General features: G+C 62.2%; 3 protein-coding genes across 8 annotated transcripts; 2 read left to right on the top strand and 1 right to left on the bottom strand.

The window, feature by feature from the left end:
* The first annotated feature begins 24 nt into the window (after positions 1–24).
* On the top strand, positions 25–3968 carry CPTP (ceramide-1-phosphate transfer protein). Of its 5 annotated transcripts, none has more exons than XM_055304685.1 (3): positions 25–77; positions 1970–2104; positions 2378–3968. In XM_055304685.1, exons 2-3 carry the CDS (start codon positions 1983–1985, stop codon positions 2898–2900), a joined length of 645 nt encoding a protein of 214 aa, XP_055160660.1. In that variant the 5' UTR covers positions 25–77; positions 1970–1982; the 3' UTR covers positions 2901–3968. The 5 variants fall into 5 exon arrangements, with proteins under 5 accessions (XP_055160660.1, XP_055160657.1, XP_055160656.1 ...); XM_055304682.1 differs by having other exon boundaries at positions 27–96; XM_055304681.1 differs by lacking the exon at positions 25–77 and adding an exon at positions 124–770.
* Positions 3969–5564: 1596 nt separating this feature from the next.
* Positions 5565–8723, top strand: TAS1R3 (taste 1 receptor member 3). The gene is made up of 6 exons (XM_055304898.1): positions 5565–5749; positions 5860–6160; positions 6252–7034; positions 7142–7345; positions 7504–7624; positions 7780–8723. Exons 1-6 carry the CDS (start codon positions 5565–5567, stop codon positions 8721–8723), a joined length of 2538 nt encoding a protein of 845 aa, XP_055160873.1.
* A 910-nt stretch (positions 8724–9633) lies between these two features.
* Positions 9634–21251, bottom strand: DVL1 (dishevelled segment polarity protein 1). 2 transcript variants are annotated; one of them, XM_055306892.1, is made up of 15 exons: positions 21004–21251; positions 16408–16477; positions 16163–16284; positions 15815–15918; positions 15440–15578; positions 14651–14744; positions 14502–14571; positions 14270–14409; positions 14117–14193; positions 13971–14038; positions 13663–13815; positions 12870–13001; positions 12619–12786; positions 12335–12541; positions 9634–10957 (listed from the first exon to the last, which is right to left on the bottom strand). In XM_055306892.1, the coding sequence occupies exons 1-15, from the start codon at positions 21171–21173 to the stop codon at positions 10569–10571; spliced, it is 2103 nt and encodes a 700-aa protein (XP_055162867.1). In that variant the 5' UTR covers positions 21174–21251; the 3' UTR covers positions 9634–10568. The 2 variants fall into 2 exon arrangements, with proteins under 2 accessions (XP_055162867.1, XP_055162869.1); XM_055306894.1 differs by having other exon boundaries at positions 13738–13815.
* Positions 21252–21675: the final 424 nt, after the last annotated feature.

The raw sequence follows: 21675 nt of genomic DNA, 5'->3' as shown, positions 1-21675 counted from the left end.
TGGGAGAAGGGGCGGGGTGGCGGGGCGACGGGGCGGAGGGTCCGGCGGCGGCGGCGGCGGCGACGGCGGCGGCTCAGGTGAGCCTCGGTGGCACAGGTGAGCGGGACGGTGTCAGGCTCGGGCCTGTGGCGGGGGGCAGAGTCCAACCGAACTTGGCAGGTGGGCCTGGGCATCGCCAAGGGGCCGGGCGCAGGACGGGGCGGCAGACTGCCTTGCTTCCCCGCCCAGTCCCCCGGCCTCCGATCGGGCAGGACCCGCCCGGGACCCGGGCCCCACTCTACCCGAGCGCGGGGTCCGAGCCCGGTGCCCCTTGGCCTCGCCCCTGCCCGCTGGGCTGGGTGTGGCGGGGTGGGCGCCTTCTTCTTCCGGGGCCTTCCGCCTACTATCAGCTGTTAAGGCTGGGGTCTCAGGCAGGCCTCCTGACCGAGACTTGACCTTGGAGCTGTGGGCTGACCCTGGGGAGCCGTGCTGGTGCCCTGCATCACCTCCCCACAGCTGGCAGGCTGCCTGGCCGTGCTGCACAGCAGTGTGCTTCCTGTTTCCAAGTTCTGAAAGGTTCCCAGCCGCTCCCGTTGGCTGCCGGCTGTGGTTCTGGACGAGAGGGCCAGGCCCACAGGATGTCTGGTGGCCAGGAAGAGAGCCCCGAAGGTCTCAGAGACCTGCTCAGTGGATGAAAGACTGGATGAGAGAGGTGAGGGGCGTGGTGGAAGTCTCTGGAGGACCGTCTTCTTCCTGAGGCCAGGTCGACTGCCCCGACACCTGAAGATGGGGTGAGCTCATTTCTGGGGGCTCAGCAGCCGCCAAGCCCTAGCAGATGGTCCTGGCATCCCAGGTGGTGATATGCAGCTGGGTCCAACCACAGTGTCAGCCCCAGGTGCCCAGGACAGCAGAGGCGGGATTGCCCAGTAGCACCCATTTTAATGCGTGGGCAGTTGAATATTTATGGAGTGACTGAATGTGAGCAGAACCCAGGGCAAGACTCTGGCCTAGGCACTTCTGGAAGGTTCCTTGGGCTGGGAGAGGGCCTTGTGGCTGTCTTCAGAGTATGGAGGACCTTTGGCCCAGCTGCCCTTCTGTGTGGGTCCTATACAGCTCCAATAGCAGTGAGAACCTTGGTGTCTGACAGTGGTGACCCCACAGTTCCTGCTCTAGCTCAAGATGCAGCAGTAAAGCAAGGAAGGGCCTGGCCCTCCACCTCACTCTACTGTCTTCTTTTTCATAGTGTTTATCTCTTTTTATGTACCATGTTGGAATTTTTTTTTTTTTTTTTTAATTTTTATTTATTTATGATAGGCACACAGTGAGAGAGAGAGAGGCAGAGACACAGGCAGAGGGAGAAGCAGGCTCCATGCACCGGGAGCCCGACATGGGATTCGATCCCGGGTCTCCAGGATCGCGCCCTGGGCCAAAGGCAGGCGCCAAACCACTGCGCCACCCAGGGATCCCTGCCATGTTGGAATTTTCTGGCTTTGTTATTATCCAACAACCTCCCCAAGAATATCGCCCTCATAGGCAGGGCTGTTTGTCTCATGGGGCATCCAACCTGGAAGGCTGCTTAGCTCTGGGCAGAGACTAAGCAAATTGTCTCTCCAACTGGTGAAGACAGATGCTTTCTGGTGAGAGAGACGAACAATAAACAATCAAGAAAACACGAGTTAGAGGTGTGTGCTGTAGGTAAGATACAGTAGAGTGATTTGAAAGCCTGGGTGACAAGGAGGGGCCATGCTAAGATCTGTAGGCCTGTGTTTGGGGCCAGGGGCATGGCAGCACTAGATCATTGTGTGCGAGCATGTGATCCACACAGAGTGGAACAGGTCCCTAAGGAGGAGGGGATCAGGGGCCCCCGGTGGGCTTTCAGTGTGGGGGCACCTGGATCTCAGCAGTTTCTTTCTGACTGCTCTCACCCCCACCCTGAAGCAATGACCTAGGGAGTGAGCTGACTCACAGGGAGACAACCTGTGTGTTTCAGTGCATATTGAGAAATGGATGACTTGGAGTCGAACTTCAACCTGAAGATCGTCTTAGTCAGTTTCAAGCAGTGTCTCAATGAGAAGCAGGAGGTGCTGCTGGATCACTACCTCGCCGGCTGGAGGGGGCTAGTCAGGTACATTTGGGGGGGCACTGCCTTGTGGAGCCTCCCCCAAAGGTGGGTCCTCCCCCAAAGGTGGGGCTTCCCTGGCCACACTTCCTGCGTGCTGTACTATGGGCAGTGCATACCAGGCTCCCACGTACTTGGGCTGGTCAGCTGTTCTCTCTCACCACTTGCCTGGCAGCACCGAGCCTTACTATCCCCGTCTAAAAGTGGATGTGTGTACCAGGAGGTGGGGGGCAATCTCCCCCATACCCTGTGCTGAATGTCTACTTCCCCCTCGAGCAGGTTCCTGAACAGCCTGGGTGCCATCTTCTCATTCATCTCTAAGGATGTCACGACAAAGTTGCAGATCATGGAGCGTCTGCGCGGTGGCCCACAGCGGGAGCATTATAGCAGCCTGCAGTCCATGGTGGCCTACGAGGTGAGCCACAAGCTGGTGGACCTGGAGCGGCGCTCCCGCCACCCTGACTCAGGCTGCCGGACCGTGCTTCGGCTACATCGTGCCCTGCGCTGGCTGCAGCTCTTCCTGGAAGGCCTGCGCACCAGCCCTGAGGATGCACGCACGGCTGTGCTCTGCACCGAGTCCTACAATGCCTCTCTGGCCGCATACCACCCCTGGATCATCCGCCGGGCTGTCACTGTGGCCTTCTGTACGTTGCCCACACGGAAGGTCTTCCTGGAGGCCATGAACGTGGGGTCCACGGAGCAGGCTGTGGAGATGCTGGGTGAGGCCCTGCCCTTCATCGAGCATGTCTACAACATCTCCCAGAAACTCTATGCTGAGCATTCTCTACTGGACCTGCCCTAAGAGCTGGTGGGCTGGGTGGGGCAGGGTCTCCCATCCAGAGCTGGCCTGGGGCAGCCAGCACCCAAACGTCCCACCATGGAGACCTGTGGGTGTCCCAGGAACAGGAAGAACACTTTTTTCTGGGCCGTGCTTCTGGCCTGTGGCACATGGCCTGAGAAAAAGAAAGCAGGCCCTGGCAACCTGCTCCTCCCTGGCCACCGTGCTCTGCCCAAGGGCATCCTTGCTTTTCCCTCAGCCAAGTTACACAGATGTCCAATCAGGCCTCACCCAGACGGGTGAAGTGCAGAGGCAGGGCGGGGAAGGGGCGGGATCGACATTCATGCAAAACCTGGAGAAGCTGCCCCCTGCCTGGGAGCCAAGTGGTGAAGGTCCTTGTGGCACAGATTGCATCCCGCCTGCCAGCAGACACACTCAGCAGGAACTGGCCCACCTCGGTGTCTGTGCCCAGGTGCCCCGGGTCCTCCATACAGGGATGGCCGTCCCCAGGACAGGGATAGAACCCCTGGGCACCAGTTGGCAGTGTAGACTCTCTCCCTGCCCCTCACCTCCTTGTTAGTCAGGGGCCCACATGTCCTTAGCAGCCATAGCCAGGCACTGAAGCCCTGAGCAGAGCCTGCCCTGCCTCTCTCTGCGCTCTCATCAGCTGCCCCCTGCAGCCACCCTGTCAGTCGGGTGCTCCTCCACCCAGGGGCTCTGCACTGCCCCAGAGCTCTAGCGAGCCCACAACTGTGCCAACCCAGTGCTAGCCTTGCCCTCCCCGTCATCCAACAAAATGCCAGGTTCCCTCCTTGCTGGCCCTTGCTGCCCCAGCCCCACAGAGCTCATGAGGCCCATGATGATATGGCACACACAGAGAGGCTAGACCCTTTTATCCAGCTGACAGGCCAGCCATCGCATTTGGGGGCCTGGCCTCTCCTACTGGCTCTTCACCGTGCTCAGGCCCCTTGACCCCAAGGGGACCATATCCACCATGCAGCAGATGTGCGCAAGTGTGAGCTTGCAGAGACCCTGGGAAAGTGTAATCGGGTGATGGTTTTTCCAACATCAATAAATTCCACTTACAAAACAGGCAGTGTACTGCAGGATGGAGGTATTTGGTGTGTCAGGCAGCTGCTCACTGAAGGGAGGAGGGGGTGACCCCATGGGGCTGAGGTCCTACTGCCAGGCTCAGAAGGCAGTGTCAACTGCAGGGACATGGGGCAATTCCTGGCCGGCATGGAACAGGGGATGCTGCCTGTCCAAGGGGCTGGGGTGGAAGGAGAAGAAAGGTCTGCTCAGCCTGCAGCCTGTGGAGGGGGAACCGCTCCTCACCACAGCCGTGACTGGGACAGAAAGAGGAGACACATCAGGCTGCATGCTTTTGGACACTCCACTCCAACATCAGACCCCATAGTGTCCAGAGCCAGGTTGCCTCCACCCCCAGGTCTGCCCTGCACCCAGCAGGGGCCACAGCACCATGTGGTACCAGCAAAGGCAGATGACTATGAAGGATCCACAAGGGCCAGAGTACAGGCTGCACGTGTGTCTCTAGTGTATACAGGTGTACGGCATGTTGTGTGCAGGTATGGGGCATTGAGCGTGTGTTACGCACGTGTATGTGCGTCTCCTGAGTGCGCCACGTGGCACGGTCCCTCCTGATAGGCAGCAAAGATCAGATCCCAGAACTCCTCTTATAAACATTGGCCAGACCCCAGCAGGGCTGAGACCACCCAGAGCTCCCACTCCACACCAGGGGCATCAGTAGTGTCTCCTAGTGTCCACATCTGAGCCTCATGTCAGGTCCCCCAGACCCAGGCCTGAAGAGACTGGTCTCTGGGGCACCCAGAGGCTGGGCTGGACCTGCTACCGGCAACTCCATCAGGGCTTAGCTGCAAACACCTGGTGCAGACCCAGCGTCAGGGTCCTATTTGGTTACAGCCTCTCCTTGCTCGTTTGCATACACTGTCCTGCAGGCCCATGTGCCCTCCATCCCCAGAGGGAGGCATCTGCTATGTCAAGAGCCCAGGCTCAGAGGCCCTAAAGTTTCTAGTTTCAGACCCTTTAAGTTGTACTGTTCTCAGGCAGGCTGAGAGGCCACAGCTCCCCGACCCTGGGGCCCTCCCCACCCCAGTTACAGGATGGGGACCCAGCTGGCCAGCTGCCGTCCCCCTGGATGGTCTGCCCCCTGAGTCTGCAGGTGAAGCCACCCCTGGACACCACAACCACCACCCCCAACCCCCAGGCTGCTGACAGTCCTCCCAGGGCTGGAAGAAATGTTTCCGTATCTACTCCTCAGGGCACTCGCACCTCCCTCAGGCAGCTGGAGACCCCAGGACCCTCTGGCAGAGAAGTCCTAAGTGTCCTTCCTCCTTTCCAGGAGTGGGGTGGGGCTTGGGCACAGGCATGTAACAAGATGTGGTCAGTGGTCAGTCAGAGCCCGACTGCTCAGGTCACTGTCAATCAGAGAGCCTGGTGGTGGCATCAGGATAAACGAGTCCAAGAAGCGCAGACCTGCAAGGCCTAGAAAAGTGAGGGTGTCCCCAGGGGCCCCTGGACATGACTGGTAAGGACAGGTGATAATTTTGCTAAGCAAATCCTCTGCCCTCCCCTGCCCCCACTCATCATATTGGGGGCCCCCCACTCGGTTCTCTCATTTGCCGTCCCTGCTGGAAGCTGGCACCTGCCATGGCAGGCCTGATGCTCCTGGGCCTCATGGCTTTCTTGGGCCTTGGAGCAGGTGCCCCATTGTGCTTATCCCGGCAGCTCAGGATGCAAGGGGACTATGTGCTGGGCGGGCTCTTCCCCCTGGGCACAGCTGAGGACACAGGTCTCAGTGACAGGACACAGCCCAATGCCACCGTTTGCACCAGGTAGGGATGCCGGGGCTGGGAAGCAAAGGGTGATGGTGTGGGGGGCTCAGCTCTGGGGTGCTCCCAAGGGAGGACATGGGGTCAGTCCCCCACAATCCTTTGTGGCCCAGGTTCTCGTCCCTCGGCCTGCTCTGGGCGCTGGCCATGAAGATGGCGGTAGAGGAGGTCAACAACAGGTCCACGCTGCTGCCAGGACTGCGCCTGGGCTACGACCTCTTTGACACATGTTCGGAGCCCGTGGTGGCCATGAAGCCCAGCCTCATGTTCATGGCCAAAGCGGGCAGCTGCGACATCGCCGCCTACTGCAACTACACGCAGTACCAGCCCCGTGTGCTGGCAGTCATTGGGCCACACTCATCTGAGCTCGCCCTCATCACCGGCAAGTTCTTCAGCTTCTTCCTCATGCCTCAGGTGTGCGCCCCCTCCTCTCCTGGGTCCCCTGCCCCCACTGGCCCTGCCCACAGGAGCCCCCACATCAGGAGGTGCCTCCTGGCTGCCACAGGTCAGCTACGGGGCCAGCACCGACCGGCTGAGCAACCGGGAGACGTTCCCATCCTTCTTCCGCACGGTGTCCAGCGACCGCGTACAGGCAGTGGCCATGGTAGAGCTGTTGCAGGAGCTTGGCTGGAACTGGGTGGCTGCGGTGGGCAGCGATGACGAGTATGGCCGGCAGGGCCTGAGCCTCTTCTCCAGCCTGGCCAATGCCAGGGGCATCTGCATTGCGCATGAGGGCCTGGTGCCATTGCCGCACACGAGTAGCCTGCGGCTGGGCACTGTCCAGGGCCTACTGCACCAGGTAAACCAGAGCAGCGTGCAGGTGGTGGTGCTTTTCTCTTCCACTCGCGCTGCCCGCACCCTCTTCAGCTACAGCATCCACTGCAGGCTCTCGCCCAAGGTTTGGGTGGCCAGTGAGGCCTGGCTGACCTCAGACCTGGTCATGACGCTGCCTGGCATGGCTGAGGTGGGCACCGTGCTTGGCTTTCTGCAGCAGGGCGCCCCAATACCCGAGTTCCCATCCTATGTGCAGACCTGCCTGGCCCTAGCTGCTGACCCTGCCTTTTGCGCCTCACTGGATGAGGAGCAGCCGGGCCTGGAAGAGCACGTGGTGGGGCCCCGCTGTCCCCAGTGTGACCACGTCACTCTGGAGGCTATGTCTGCAGGGCTGCTGCACCACCAGACCTTCGCGGCCTATGCAGCCGTGTATGGCGTGGCCCAGGCCCTCCACAACACACTGCTCTGCAATGCCTCGGGCTGCCCCCCACGGGATCCAGTGCGGCCCTGGCAGGTAAGGCCAGGAGGCCCTGCACTGCTGAGGAGCAATGTCACTGGGGAGTCTGGGCCGGGGACAGCTACTGGCCTCGCCCCACCCACCTGCTCCAATCCGCCTACCAGCTCCTAGAAAACATGTACAACTTGACCTTCCATGTGCGTGGCTTAGCGCTGCAGTTCGATGCCAGGGGGAACGTGAATATGGATTATGACCTGAAACTGTGGGTGTGGCGGGACCTGAAGCCCGAGTTGCGCACTGTAGGTGCCTTCAACGGCCGCCTGAAGGTCTGGCACTCCCAGATGTCCTGGCACACGCCTGGGAACCAGGTGAGCACCAGGTGGCACAGCCCTAACTGCACAGCAGCTTTCCCTTCAGCCCCATACGAGCTCTGGCTCTGCTGGGGGGGGGGTCGGGGGGACCACCCCAAAGACTGGGCGGGCGCACTCAGCCCAGCACAGCCTGAGCCCCAAGGCCTTTGTGGCAGCGGCCCGTGTCCCAGTGCTCCCGGCAGTGCGGGGAGGGCCAGGTGCGCCGTGTGAAAGGCTTCCACTCCTGCTGCTACGACTGCGTGGACTGCAAGGCGGGCACCTATCAGCGCAGCCCAGGTGAGCACCTCTCCAAGGCCCATACACACGGGACAGGTGGGGGCAGGGACCCCCAGGTCTCGTGTCCTGACTCCAAGGCCAACTCTGAGGCCAGAGCAAGTGGGTGGGAGCCTGAACTCTCCCCCAAGTGCCCCATCTTTCCTCCCACATGACAGATGACCTCCTCTGCACCCAGTGTGACCAGAACCAGTGGTCCCCAGACCGGAGCACACGCTGCTTCCCCCGCAGGCTCACTTTCCTGGCATGGGGGCAGCCGGCTGTGCTGGTGCTGCTTATACTGCTGGCTCTGGCGCTGGGCCTGGTGCTGGTGGCCCTGGGGCTCTTTATTAGGCACCGGGACAGCCCACTGGTTCAGGCCTCAGGGGGGCCACGGGCCTGCTTTGGCTTGGCCTGCCTGGGCCTTGTCTGCCTCAGCGTCCTTCTGTTCCCTGGCCAGCCGGGCCCTGCCAGCTGCCTGGCCCAGCAGCCACTGCTTCACCTTCCGCTCACTGGCTGCCTGAGCACACTTTTCCTGCAAGCGGCCCAGATATTTGTGGGTTCAGAGCTGCCATCAAGCTGGGCAGATCAGCTGCGTAGGTGCCTGCAGGGGCCCTGGGCCTGGTTGCTGGTGCTGTTTGCTTTGCTGGCGGAAGCGGCATTATGTGCCTGGTACCTGGTGGCCTTTCCACCAGAGGTGGTGACAGACTGGTGGGTGCTACCCACGCAGGTGCTGGTGCACTGCCGAGTGCGCTCCTGGATCAGCTTTGGCCTAGTGCATGCCATCAATGCCATGCTGGCCTTCCTCTGCTTCCTGGGCACGTTCTTGGTGCAGAGCCAGCCAGGCCGTTACAATGGTGCCCGGGGTCTCACTTTTGCCATGCTGGCCTACTTCATCACCTGGATCTCCTTTGTCCCTCTCTTTGCCAATGTGCATGTGGCCTACCAGCCCACTGTGCAGATGGCCGCCATCCTCCTCTGTGCCCTGGGCATCCTGGCCACCTTCCACCTGCCCAAGTGCTACCTGCTGCTACAGCGGCTGGAGCTCAACAACCCGGAGTTCTTCCTGGGAGATGATGCCAGAGGACAGGGGAGTAGTGGTAGTGGGGGGAAGGAGACTTAGGGCAAAAACAAGTGACGCCTGACCCAGTGACCCCAGACTTAGCTGAGATACCCACAAATCACATTTCTATGAAGCAACCACCAACCTGGACCCCAGCTGCTGCTTTTTAGATCCTAACTGTAGGCTAACTAGCTGACCTTGATGGCACAGTGACTGTTAGGCCTGTAGCGTCCACAAAGGGCTTCAGCACCCACCTGAGGCCCCAGAAAAGCTTTGTCCCTGTCCTAGCCAAGGCCTGGCCAAGGCCTACCCATGTGATCCAGCCCTACTGAACAAAAGGTCCACGAAAAGGATCCTTGAGGCTCCTGGCGTTCATTCCAAGAGCTCAAGACACCTACCAGCCAGGTCACTTAAAGGCCAAACTGGGCATTACTTGCCTGGCCAGGCCCAGCCTGGAGCCTCCAGCCAGTACCCCCTCCAAGCATCACAGGGATAGGAGATTGGTAAGAGAGCTGGAGATGTCGTGACCCCTCTGCAGGAGTCTATGACTGACCACAGGACCAGATGGGGCAGGAATGGTGAGCAGGGCAGAGGGCTAGTGGGAGGGTACATACCCAACCTCCTTCTCTCTGTGGCCCAGGCCAAGCAGGGAAAATGGGGTTCGATGGCCACCAGCACCGTGGACAGAGCCCAGTGGGTGGGGGGGTGGGGGTCAGCACCAAGGCCAGCACCCACTGCCAAGACCCCTGGAGCCTGGAGCCAGCACCACGGACAGAAGAGCAGCTACCAGGACCCTACTGGCACCCAGCATCGGGCACAGAGCCCTGTCGCTGACCAGGGACCCAGAGGACAACACTGGGCCAGTCCTGGGTCAGCTCTCAGCCAGGCCCTGGGGAGGTGGGACAAGCCCTCACACCCCAGCCTTCTAAGGTACCCCAGCAGAAGAGAAGGAACACAGGCCACACGTTAGTCCCATAAAATTAAATGCTTTTTAGTCTTTAAAATAACATTTACACAGAAGCAGTTCTATTAACTATCTGGATGGACACTCCGACTCGATACAGTATCTACAGCGCAGATGTGTGCAGGCCAGAAACGCCAGGAAGGAAGCGGCGTGAGTGGGTGGGCAGTCACTCGAGGACAGCAAGGAAGGGTGGGCTGGCTACCCCTCTTCCCCAGACCCAGCCTCTACAGCAGCTGTGTGCATCTGTGCCCCCTTACCCCTCAGGGTCACATCCCCACCACCACCAGCTGAAACACGGCCCCCTCCCATCTCCCCTCACCCCCCCCCCCACTGTCAGACTGGACCTGTGTCCCTGCATTCAGTCTGAAGCCTGGTGGGCGCAGGAGCAGCTGACCTGGCCACCACCTCCCCTAGAGCACACAGGCCAGGCAATAAATAAATAAATTAGATCCCTACCCTGGACATCCACAGAAGGGCCTGGGGGTTCTGATTCCACCTTGACAAGGGCCAACCCAGCCCAGGAAAGAGTGGTGGGGCCTGTGATGGGCAAAGAGGGGGCCCTGGCCCAGCAGCCACTTCCTAGCATAGTCTGGGGCCCTGCGCACAGCTCTGTAGGCAAGTGGGGGTCCCTGAGGCACACCCCAAGGGCACAGGGTCTGCATGGACACAAGCTGCTCCAAATGGGAATGGACGGACTGCCAAATTCAGATCATGGTGGTCTGGGGTGCCCTCAGCCCCTTGCCCAGCCTGCTCCCACTCTGCCAGGCCTGGGCCCCATGACCTGGCCTCTTGTGTGCATGAAAGCACAGGCTGGCTTGACCCAAGACAGCCACCAATAAGGCAAGCCCACATAAGCTCCAGAGGCTGTGCCCTCCTGCAGGAGTGGGCAGGACCACCGGCTCCCCCTCCACAGGGCCAAGCTGAAGGCACTCTCTCCTCAGTCACATGATGTCAACAAAGAATTCACAGGGGTTTCCCATAGCCTTCTGGAAGGACTGACGGCTGCCTGTCAGCTCTGGGGGAACAGCCGCCAGCTCCCGGACAGGTGGCCCCCCAGGTGGCCCCCCCACCACCGAGTATGCCTTTGTTAAGGGATACAGTGGAGGGAGCCCCGGGGCAGTAGCCGAGGCCTGGCTGTGTGGGCTGCTGCCCCGGCTGAGCTGACTAGCCGGACGCTCCCGCCAGCTGCTGCCACCGACCCCACTCGGTGCTGTGTGGTCCGACTCGCTGCCACTGCCCCCGGCTCCAGCTGCCCGGCGCTCCTTCTCACGGCCCAGTGCCCGCCGGCTGCTCCCGCCAGCACTCCGGGCAGACCCGCTGCTTTTGCTTCCTGGAGTCAAGAATGGGGGAGAGGAATGAGATGGTCAGCATCAGGCCAGGCCACTTCCAGGATGACCAGCCGCTGCCAGGGCAACCGGGCCAGAACCTGGTGGTCTCAAGCAGGGTGGGAGTGGGAAGGGGGCAGCCATGCAGACATCAGAGCAGGGCTGGCCCCACTCAGAGAAGCAAGAGCAGCTGCAGCAGGCTGGGGGGTGGGACGGGTGGGGAGAGGCAGGGTGAGTTGTGGCAGGCAGGCAGGGACACTCTGGGGCCAGCTCAGTGTCCCCTGTCTCACCCAATGCCTGATCTTGCAGCTGAGAACCTGAGACCCGAGTGAGGCCCTGTGTGCCCGGTGTTCCCATCGGCCATCCTGGGCACCCGACCCCGCCCCAAGACCCACCTTCTGTCCAGCCCCAAGGCCCTGGCCAGCTACTCAGCTCAGCCCCCGTCCTGGGCTCCCAGGAAGAGTGGGGAGCCTGAGAAGGCCAGCTGGCCGGGAACATGCCGAGAGAGACGCCGGGCACGACCCTGGCTTACCGGCCCGGAGGGTCCACTCCGCTAGTCCTTCAGTCTAAGGCTTGCTCAGCACAAAGCAAGGGATAGCACGAGTTACACAGCAGGCCCGGCCCGGATGCCCATTCCCGCCTACGGAGCATGCCACCACCGGCTGTGCCTGTCTGAGGCCCACAGGCACCCAACGGCAGCTTCCCCTTTGGCATCACCGCCCTCTGACCTGCTCTCCTCTCCCTCCCACTCCTGTTGGGGTCTGCTGAGCTGGCTGCCTGACCTCTCCCCTGCTCTCAGGGACACCTCTCAACATCCCTCGTTGGCTCCTGGGGATTCACAGTTATTTGGGGACCGTCCACCTCTGGCTCCTGGCCGAGCTGCAGGTGCTGAGGAATCATATCTGTCCTCTACTGTGTCCTGGGACCTCTCTCTGTCCCTCCCCAAGGCATCTCCTGTCCGTTAGCTTCTGCTGCATCTGGAAGCCCCCCACTTACACATGCGCACACATGCACACATACAGAGACACGCACACACAAGGAAACACGCACACACAGACATGCACACATGCATGCACACAAACACTCACACACACATGCACATCACACACAACCACAGAGATGCATACATACACAAACACAGGCACACACACAACTGTGCACACACACACGCACATACATGCACACACAGAGATGCACGCACATGACTACCAAAGTCTGCAGGGTTCTCCCCATCCCCCTCAACCACTCACCCCTTTCAGAAGGAGCTCAACCAGGGCCTCAACACAGAGCAGGCAGGAGTGCACAGGGCAGAGAGGGTGGGCACACAGGGCAGAGCCAGGCGGCAGGGACAGCGGGGAGCTGGGCACCGAGCAGGCTCTCACCTTCACTCTGCTGACTCCCAGCACTGCCGCTGCCGTAGCTGAAGCCGGGGTCCTGGTAGGCGGGTGGGAAGCAGGGCGGGGGGCCCGGGTACTGGTAGGGGTAGCCCTGACCCAGGGGCCAGGGAGCGGCCGGATGGGGCAGTGGGGCCAGAGTGTCCTGATCCGAAGCCCCACTGGAGCCGCTGTTCAGGTTCAGGGCTGCGAGATCTGGCAGGAGGCGAAGGTGGGTGAGGGCAGGGTGGGCAGGCCCTCTGGGGAGCCCCACCCTGCAGCCCCCCACTCACTGCTGCACAGGTCCCCAAAGACGTAGTAGCACTGCTCCGAGAAGGTGATCTTGTTCACTGTGTGCCGCAGGAAGCCGCGCTTCAGCATGCTGCTGGCGTACTTGCGGGCCTCACGCCTTTCCTTGAAGCCCTCCACATGCGTGTACAGCCAGTCCACCACGTCCGCCCCTAGCCCGCAGCACACGTCAGGGCGCAGAGCCTGGGGGGCTGGACCCTCCCCGCCCAGAGCCAGCCCGGCAGGGACTCCTCACCAATGACGGCATTGGCAATGGTGATCTTGAGCCACATGCGATCACGGATCTCCAGGCCCGAGTCCGGCAGTTGCATGACGCGCACCACAGCACCCATGTCGCTCTTCACCGTCAGAGGTGCCTCCTCCAGTTCTGCAAGGCATGGCCCCCTACTCAGCCCTGAGCAGCCCCAGGCAGGGAGAGGGCTTGGGACAGGCCGCAGGTCCCTTGGCTGCAGCCCACCTTAGAGCCTAGGGTCTGTGTAGGGTCTGTGGTCATAGAGCCTAGACCTTGAGGCTATCCAGTGACTGTGGGGCCTGATCCCACCACAGGAAGGACTCTCGCAGGGGCAGGGCAGGGAGACTGGATCTTTGTTCCCTCCCCCAGCAGATGCTTCATCAAGATCCTGGGCCCAAGCCCAGCAGCCACCCCCACTGCACGGACCAGAGCCCCTCCCTCTGCCCCTCCGCCAGCTCAGGATCGTTAGTCATGTTAGCTGCAGGAAAGCCGGGTGGGGGGGTCACATGCATGCACTGCCTCTGCTCTCTGGGAGGGAGGGACCACAGGGGTGGCCTGACCCCTCTGGGCATCTTCCAATCCCACCACCCAGACAGCTAATGGCAAGGAGGGCGGGCGTGCGGGCACACATGTGGGTCAGTGCTGGGTCAGACACACCCGCGTCAGCAGCGTCCATCCACGTGTGTGCCCTGGCGGCACGGCAGGACGGCCCTCGGGTGTGACTGCCAGGTGGGCACATCGGCCAGGTCCCTCGCCCGCACGCCTCAGTTCCCTGCTCTCCTGAGCTGCCACTTACGTGGAGCGCCGGGCACAGAGCTGGTTAGTGAGGAGGAGCTGGTGCGCGTGACAGCACTGGAGCAGGGGCTCGTACCGTAGCGGGGCAGGGCTCCTGTCAGTGCCGCCGTGTGGGACAGCCAGGCAGCAGGGTCGATGGGCCGCACCGGGTCAGCTGAGTGGCCACCGTGTGGTAATGGATGGATGGACAAACAGACGAGCAGATGGGAGCACACACGACGGAGCACAGGGGTCACAGAGGAAAGGACCTTCAGGCCGGGCCAGCGCCCTCACCCCCCCTCCCCTACAGCCGTGAGGGGCCACACTCACCCCTCGGGATGGTGAAGTAGCTCCGGGGGGTCGGGTCCCAGCATTTGGCCACTGTGAGGCTGATGGGCCTGTGGGGTGTAGCAGGTCACACAGGCAAGGCCCTGCATGGGCCCCCCAACATGTCTCCCACCTGCCCTGTGTCTCACCCCGTCTGTGACACAATCTCCCGCAGCACCCGCACCGCGTCGTCATTGCTCATGTTCTCGAAGTTGATGTCGTTCACCTGGGGGGGGAGGGGTTCAGTGAGGTGGAGTTGGGGGCCGCCTCCAGCCCCCCAGCACCTCCCTGCGGCCCTGCACCTGCAGCAACATGTCGCCTGGCTCGATGCGCCCATCGGCTGCCACAGCACCGCCCTTCATGATGGAGCCGATGTAGATGCCACCATCACCCCGCTCGTTGCTCTGACCCACAATGCTGATGCCCAGGAAGTGGTGCCTCTCTGCAGGGGCAAGGGGCGAGCCGGCGCCTGCTGAGTGGGGCCACCTCGCCCAGGGAGTCCGCAGCCCGCGGGGGACCCTCCTGAGGCCTCACCCATGTTAAGAGTGACGGTAATTATGTTCAGGGACATGGTGGAGTCCGTGATGCTGCTGAAGGAAGAGGCCTGTGGACAGAGATCAGTGAGGGGATTGGACAGGGGCTTCAGGAGAGCAGACCCCACCCAGCACCCAGCTGCCACCTACACGGTCCGCTTGCCGCAGGCGCTGCTTCCGCCGCCGGCGTTTGTGCTTCCGGATGAGCCGGGAGGAAGTGCTCTGCTCCGTGGAGCTGCTCAGTCTGGGAGGGGGCATGAAGGTCAGGGACCAGGCCAGAGGCTGCAGGGCTGCAGCGGGGTGGACAGAACAGGGCCCCCCACACACACACACAAGACAGGGGATGCACACAATGGGCGACAGGCCAGCTCTGCACTAGCCAGGTGGATTGCAGAAAACACAGGGCTGATCAGAAGGCTCAGCTCCTGGTTGTACACACTCTCTACACACATGACACATACAAACCCCATACCTACATGGAGAGCTACTCAGGGAAGATAGACACAGACATTGAACCAGCCAGCATGTGCGTGTACATACACCTGCAACACACCTGCTCATGCACACGCCCACTCATATATATACATGCCCTGGGAATCACATACATCCATGGTCACATACACCTATACACACCTGCACCCCCACACATACACACACATACCTGTACATGCCTACACACCCACACATGACGTGCCTGTGCATACACACCTGTTCACACATACACCCATGCACATGTGCCCACGCTAGTCTGTGCGCATGCACAGATACCCTTATGTGTGCACATTGGTCACACACCTACCTGTGTGCCTGCTTGTGCATACCTGTTGCACACTTGCACAGACTTGCCCCCAGACACCACACACATGCATACATACCCCATAACACACCTGTGCACACACATTTGTGTGCATACACATCTGCGTGCACACACACACTCACCGGCTTGTGTTGTCATCCTCGTCCGAGTCAATGAAGCTACTGGACTCAAGTTCACTGCTTAGCACGGTGGACGCACTGTCAGGGGGCAGCCCCAGGTCTCGCCGCCGGTCCCCCCTTGGGTGCCCGTTGGTCCGGGCAGCTGAGGGGACAGAAGAAGGGGAGCTAGCTATGGGGGTCCCCTGTGTGGCCTCAAGTACCAACTGCCCTGGGAGCCAGCCAGGTGACTGTGGGCTGCTGAGAGGGTAACTGGGGTCCTGGGCAAATAGATCTAGGGCCTCTACTCTGGGACCCCATCAGCTAGGGGGCAGTAACTGTGGACAGGCACAGTCGGGTCACCATAGGGGCCCAGGCATGTCTAGGGTGCAGCCTTGTTACCCTCTTCACGGTTCCGACGTCGGGCTCGCTCCCGCCGGTGGCTGACCATTGACTCCGTGCCGGTCTCGTTGTCCATCCCATCACGGCTGCTGGCAACATTGGGGCTGTGCCCACAAGAGGGGGTGGGCTGGGGCGGGCTAGGCCACCACGCTGTGGACACTCTCCCGGCTCCTTGCCTCATCTCCCACCCACTCACCTGCCCAGAGAGTGCCTCTCTTGCCTGCCCCTCCTCCACTGACCAGTTTCTACTGACCATGGGTCCCTGGTCAGCTGCCCCCCCTCAACAGGCCTGGTAGGCAGCAGGCCCCTCAGAACCACCAGGCTCAGCCCCCAACCCACAGTCCTTACTGGAAAGAGGGGGGCCGGGAGTCCCCGATGCCACCCGTTCTCTCAAGAGGTGGGGGCAAGTCTGTGTGACCATCAGTGCTCTGAGATCCTGCATCTGAGTGTGCGCCCTCGGCCAGAACCAGCTGTGGAGGAAAGCAGTGGCTCGGGGACACCTGCCAGCCTGCAGGCTCCCCAGCCCCACAGGTTCAGCCCACTCCAGCCCCCACCCTAGCCAAGCATCCTCTGCCAACATCCCATGGACTCACCCAGGAGACCACACGGCCATTGAAGCAGGGCAGCTTGGCATTGTCATCAGAGATCTCCTCCTTCACCACCCTGTGGGAAGATCCTGCCATGAGACCCCTGGTACCAAGGCTGCTCCCCACAGCAGGCTCTGGAGGGAGAACCTCCCCATGCTCTTGTCCAGGGTCCATGCCAGCCCAGGGTGTCCAGCCACATGCTCAGATATCACTCCATGTGGATGCCCCAGCCTGATGCATTCCCTTCCTGGGCACCCTTGTCATCCTTCTGGGGACCCCTCCCAGGGCCCAGGCCAGAGGGAAGTCCAAACTCCCGACTCTCCAGCAGCAGAAGGTCATCTCCTGGAATACCCTGTGCCAGTATCTACCTTGCTTTGTGTCTGTGTGCCCCATGGAGTATAGATCCATGAAAACGGGGCTCTGACTGGAGCACCCCCTCCACCTCCCACCCCCCAAATCTGTCCCCAACCCAGAACAGGGCCTGGTTCACAGCAGGCCTTGATACAGATGTGAGGATGATCAGACCGCATGAACACAGGCACACAGACCCGAACGTGCACCCTGAGGGGAGGCCTCTGCCCTCCTGGCCCGTCCACCTGGCTGCGAAGATAGAAGCAGACCCCACCCTCTGTAACAGCCCAGCTCAAGGCCTGAAAGGACAGCCAGGCACAGGGCTACTGGGTGATGTGAGAATTCTCAGCCCCAGAGGCGAGCAAGCTCCAGCAGCCACACTGCCCAGCAGCCAGCCCCTGGCCTATGTCTTGATGCCGCCCCCAGTCAGGTGGGTTCGGGGGTAGGGAGGGTTCCCAGGCAGAACACAGCCAAAGCAATGCTAGCTAACCAGGAAGGAAGCCACTGATGCCACGGTCAGACACAGATGGGGGATGGGTCAGGTGTCAGATTCAAAGGGCCCAGGAAAGCAGCAGCCAGCAGGGTACACTGGGGGCAGCTGGGAAGGGCAGGCTGCCTAGTTATGGCCCAGATGCACCCCACACCATGGCCTTCTTGAGGCTCAGGGATAAGGGCAGGCAGGGCCAGGCCCACAGCAGGAGCACCCCGATGCCCTACCCCCTGGAGCCCAGCCCTGCCCAACACAGCAGGATTTCCACACCCGGGACTGGGGCCCAGTGGAAAAACAGGAGCCAGGAGAACAGGCAGGAAGCAGCCTTGTGACCCGTTGAGCCTGGATGCTTTGACTCTGCTAGTTCTGGGCAGCAACAGGGGCAGGAGGCCTCCACAGAGCTGGCACCCCACACTCCCCAAGGGAGCAAGGCCCAGGTCCATCACCCACCACCCAGGCCTCAGAAGACAGAATAGACCAGGCCAGCCAGGGCAGGAGGGGGCAGCCTGCCAGAGTCTCACAGCAGCCCCTCAGACCCCTCCGTTCCCATGCCAGCCACATGTAACAATGAGGTGGATACCCCACAGGAAGAGAAGACCTCACATCTGCCACCCCAACTTATGCATGCACCACAGCCCTACAGAACTGAGCTTCCAGAGGATGCTAGGCCCCCGGCCGGGACTCAGCTGAGGTCACATAAGAAGCTGTCACCACAGGAAGACCTGAGGTGGCCTAGGGCCACCAAAAGCTCTGCCAGCCACAGCCAACATAGAGTCCTGAAGCCAACCCCCCCGCCCCCCCCCCGGGTCCCATGGGTCCCAGCAGGCTGAGAGAAAGGTCCCTGAGTGAAAGCAGCAACAGAGAAACTCAGGAGGGACCTAACTCCTGTCTCACAGCCCAGGAGGCCCAGCCTCCCCTGCCATTCCCAAGCCCCCGCCCTTCCTGACTCACCCCCAGGAAGGCAGATGAGCTCCCCAGCCCCCACACCACTGGGCCTGCCTGGCTTTTTCAGGGGCCAACTGCCCACCTGACCAGGGCCCCCAGATGACCCAGCACCCAGGGCTGCCCAACCCTCTGTGCCCCCTACCCCTGCACAAATGAGCCCTTGAGGCCCAGAGTCCCTGCCTCTGGCCCCCCAATCTGAGAAACCCAAGTCCCCCAACCCAGCACTACAGAACATCCTGCCTTCCACCTGAGGCCTGAAGCACGGGGGTGGGGGGGGCACCACAGCCCCCCCCCCCACACACAGGTCAGCCAAGAGAGCGGGGCGGGGGGGGGTGCCAGAACAAGGGTGCAGGTGCTTTCCTCAGGATGCATGATACCACCCACCACTGGCCAGCATAACCTCCAGGAGCTCCAGACAGAGTCGGGCAAGGGGAGGCCTCAGTGGAGCCTGGGGGAAGGCCTCCAAACAATTTAGGGGCTCCCTCCTGGGCCAGGCCTCACCAGGTGGAAAAGCAAGCCTCAGAAGCAGTCTCCACCAGCCTTTAGGGGTGGCCACCCAGGGGCACCCCCACTGGTATCAAGCCCCCAACCTCAGAATTCCTGGCAAGATCCTGGTTAGCCTCAAACTTGTGGCTGTTGGGCCCCACCCGCCGCCCCCGCAGACTCGCCCTGGCAAGGAATCTGCTCAGAGCAGGGCCCTTGGAGCCAAGCACAGCCACAGGAGGACCCCCAGGGCTCCCAGAGGTCACAGCAGGCCACAGCCAACCCTTGCCCATGGGTCCCAGAAGCACAGGGTCCCCCCACTAGACCTTCCCACCACAGAGCAGGAAGATGGCTTGTATATGACATGGGGGACCTCAAAGAGCTTGTACATGACATGAGGGACCTCAAAGAGCACCCCCTCATGCCCCCACAAGGCGGGGATCCTCAGCTCCTACCGTGCCTTCGCCTGTCCATTCCCCATGACCCCCACCTCCTGACCCTAGAGCTCTCCCAGGCTCAAGCTCTGCAGGCTCCAGGGCAAGGGAGTCCCAGTCCTCTACACCTTGCCAGAAGCTCCAAGGTGCCTGTCTGGACTCTCCCAACACCACTGGGGGCACTGACACCAGATAGACCAGCTGCAGCAGGCAGAGTGGGCACTCACCCAGGCAGGCTGGGTCAGGCCCAGCCCCCACCGCCTGCCCTGCAGCCTTCACACCGCCCACAGGCAGGTGGCTTCAGAGACCAGAACTCTTGGCCCAGAGATAGAGAGACCAGGGCCACTGCCAGGCAGATCAGCTAAGTGCCAAGTCTAGCCAGGCCTGGAATCAGCAAGGCAGCCCTAGTAGCAGAGGGACTCCAATCTCTGCCTCACAGTCTAAACACTGGGGTCAGACTCCTCCCTGCACCACTGCCTTCCAAAGCCAGAGTGTGGGACAGCTCTGGGCCAGCCTACCATAGGCCCGGCTTTGCTGTGACCTGCATGGAGAAAGTGGGAGGTAGGCACAGAACCCCCCCCAACTTGGCCAAAAACAGGAGTGGGACCCAACCCAGAGCAGGTGACTGTGGCCATACCTCAGACTCCCCTCTTTCCTTGCTAGATGGCCAACTATAGCCAGGCACAGAGGCTTGGGCAACTCAAGGTCCAGCCCACAGCAGGACAGTAGGGGCAGGGGGCCCAGGCACATCAGGGTGTTCCTCAGAGCCCCCGATCTGAGCCCCCTCTCATGGTGGGGCCACTGCCCCAGCCCATCCAGGGTTGCCAAGAACATGCTCTTCCTCTCTGCCTCTCTGCAGCGATGGTGGTGAGCGAGAGAGTCTAATTGTCCCAACTTCCCTCAGTTCCCTGAGAGCTGTAGAATGGCCCCAGCTTGACCTGACCTAGGGCTGCCTAGGGTCCATGCAAACCAGAGAATCCAGGAAATGGCCTCAATGTCAAAGTCCCGAGACACAGTCACACACAAGGACACAGGCTGCCTGAGGGCGGTCAGGCACACCTGCTCAGCCCACATGAGGCCTCTGAGTACCCCGCCCCCAGCACTGCTGAGCTGGGGATTCAAGTTACCCCTGGCAGTGCTTGGTCAGGCCTCAGACAGCCAGCCTCCTCCTTACAGTCCCAGAGTCCCAGCCCAGTGCAAGTGGGAAGTCCCCTCAGCCACCACAGCCACCACTGAGGCTGGACGTGGGGACACTGACCCAGAGGCTGCCCAGAGTCAGCAGATGGCCCAGGCTGCTCCCCGGAACCCAAGTACTGGACAGCACCCCTTAGGTGGGGGCGGGGGAGGGACGACCTGTGGTCCCCAGTGATCCTTGATCTCTGCCCTAACCCTCAGGACCCTGGAGGAGGGATTTAGAGACAGGCTGTCTTGAGCCTCTCCTCTGGAAACTTCTGTGCTGGTGGTAGATCACCTCATTCCCCCCAGGCTAACTACAGTGGACCAGGGGGCAGTGCTAGGACCCTTCCCTTACACCCTTCGGACGCCAGCCCCAGGAATCACAAGCCCTCCACAGGAGGAGGCAGTGCCACCCCGAGTCTGACAGGTGCCAAGGTGGGACCTCAGCTCACCCTGGGCCACTGAGCCACACAGGCCCAGGCCCAGAGTGGGCGCAGAGACGAGGGCCGTGCCTCCCCACTGTCCTGGTTCTTAGGCTCCCGGGCGGGCAGCCAGGGCCCCGCGCCCTGACCCCCGCGCGTCCCCAGCTCAGGCAACAGCTCAGGACACAGCCAGGTGGGGCGCACGGCACCCCGGGAGACCGAGGCACCGCCGAGCCCCGGGCCGGGCACGGACAGGTGCGGACACCCGCGCTCGCGCACAGGCCCCCCGCGGCCCACTGACCCGAAGTCCTGGTCCATGGACTTGAAGAAGAATTTGTAAGCGTGCACCGGCCGGTTGCTGAGCACATTCTTGAAGTCGGCCAGCGTGACGCGCTCCGGCGCCACGGGCAGCTTGACCAGGTACGGCGTCTCCTCCTCATCCATGTGATAGATGATCTTGGTCTCCGCCATGGCGCGGCAGCGGCGCGGGGCCCACCTCCCGGCCCGGCCCGGGGCTCGGACGCCGGCGCTTCCCCGCTGCCGGCCTGCGCCCCGCCCGCCCGCCCGCCGCCAGCCGCCGCCGCTCCCGGCCCGGCCGCTCCCAGGCCCCCGGTGCCCCGCCCGGCCGCCCCGGCCCCGGCCCCGCCCGCCCCGCCGGCCCTGGCTCTGCTCGCGCCCCAGCTACTGCCCCGCGGCCCGCGGCCGCCCATCCGCCCCGGCCTGGAGACGCAGGCAGGGAGGGCGTGAGGCCCGGCCGCGTCCCTGTGCCCCGCCGCCGCCGCCGCCGCCCCCTCGGGCCGCGCAGTTAAAGGGACCGCCGGCCCCAAGCTCAGCGCGCCCGCCGGGGGGCGCCCGAGAGCGGGCGGGGCCTGACGTCACCCGGCGGCCCGCGGCGCGGGGCGGAGCGGCGCAGGCGCGGAAGGGCCGGAGGGCGGGGCGCGCGTGGGGGCGGGAGGACCGCGGAGTCCGTGTC

The sequence above is a fragment of the Nyctereutes procyonoides genome, unplaced genomic scaffold (assembly GCF_905146905.1).
Source record: "Nyctereutes procyonoides isolate TBG_1078 unplaced genomic scaffold, NYPRO_anot_genome, whole genome shotgun sequence".
Classification (NCBI taxonomy): Eukaryota; Metazoa; Chordata; class Mammalia; order Carnivora; family Canidae; genus Nyctereutes; species Nyctereutes procyonoides.
Note: the sequence above shows the minus strand (reverse complement) of the source record. Positions and strands in the feature narration are given on the sequence as shown.

Bases quoted from the DNA above. Each gene is read 5' to 3' on its own strand.
- CPTP (XM_055304685.1), top strand. From the start codon at position 1,983: ATGGATGACTTGGAGTCGAACTTCAACCTGAAGATCGTCTTAGTCAGT. The intron at 2,105-2,377 runs GTACATTTGGGG...CCCCTCGAGCAG, and splicing joins GGCTGGAGGGGGCTAGTCAG to GTTCCTGAACAGCCTGGGTG.
- TAS1R3 (XM_055304898.1), top strand. From the start codon at position 5,565: ATGGCAGGCCTGATGCTCCTGGGCCTCATGGCTTTCTTGGGCCTTGGA. The intron at 6,161-6,251 runs GTGTGCGCCCCC...TGGCTGCCACAG, and splicing joins GCTTCTTCCTCATGCCTCAG to GTCAGCTACGGGGCCAGCAC. The intron at 7,346-7,503 runs GTGAGCACCAGG...CCTTTGTGGCAG, and splicing joins GGCACACGCCTGGGAACCAG to CGGCCCGTGTCCCAGTGCTC.
- DVL1 (XM_055306892.1), bottom strand. From the start codon at position 21,173: ATGGCGGAGACCAAGATCATCTATCACATGGATGAGGAGGAGACGCCG. The intron at 14,194-14,269 runs GTGCAGGGCCGC...CTCCCCCCCCAG, and splicing joins CAGGCGACATGTTGCTGCAG to GTGAACGACATCAACTTCGA. The intron at 13,816-13,970 runs GTGAGTGTGGCC...GTGGCCACTCAG, and splicing joins CTACTTCACCATCCCGAGGG to CTGACCCGGTGCGGCCCATC.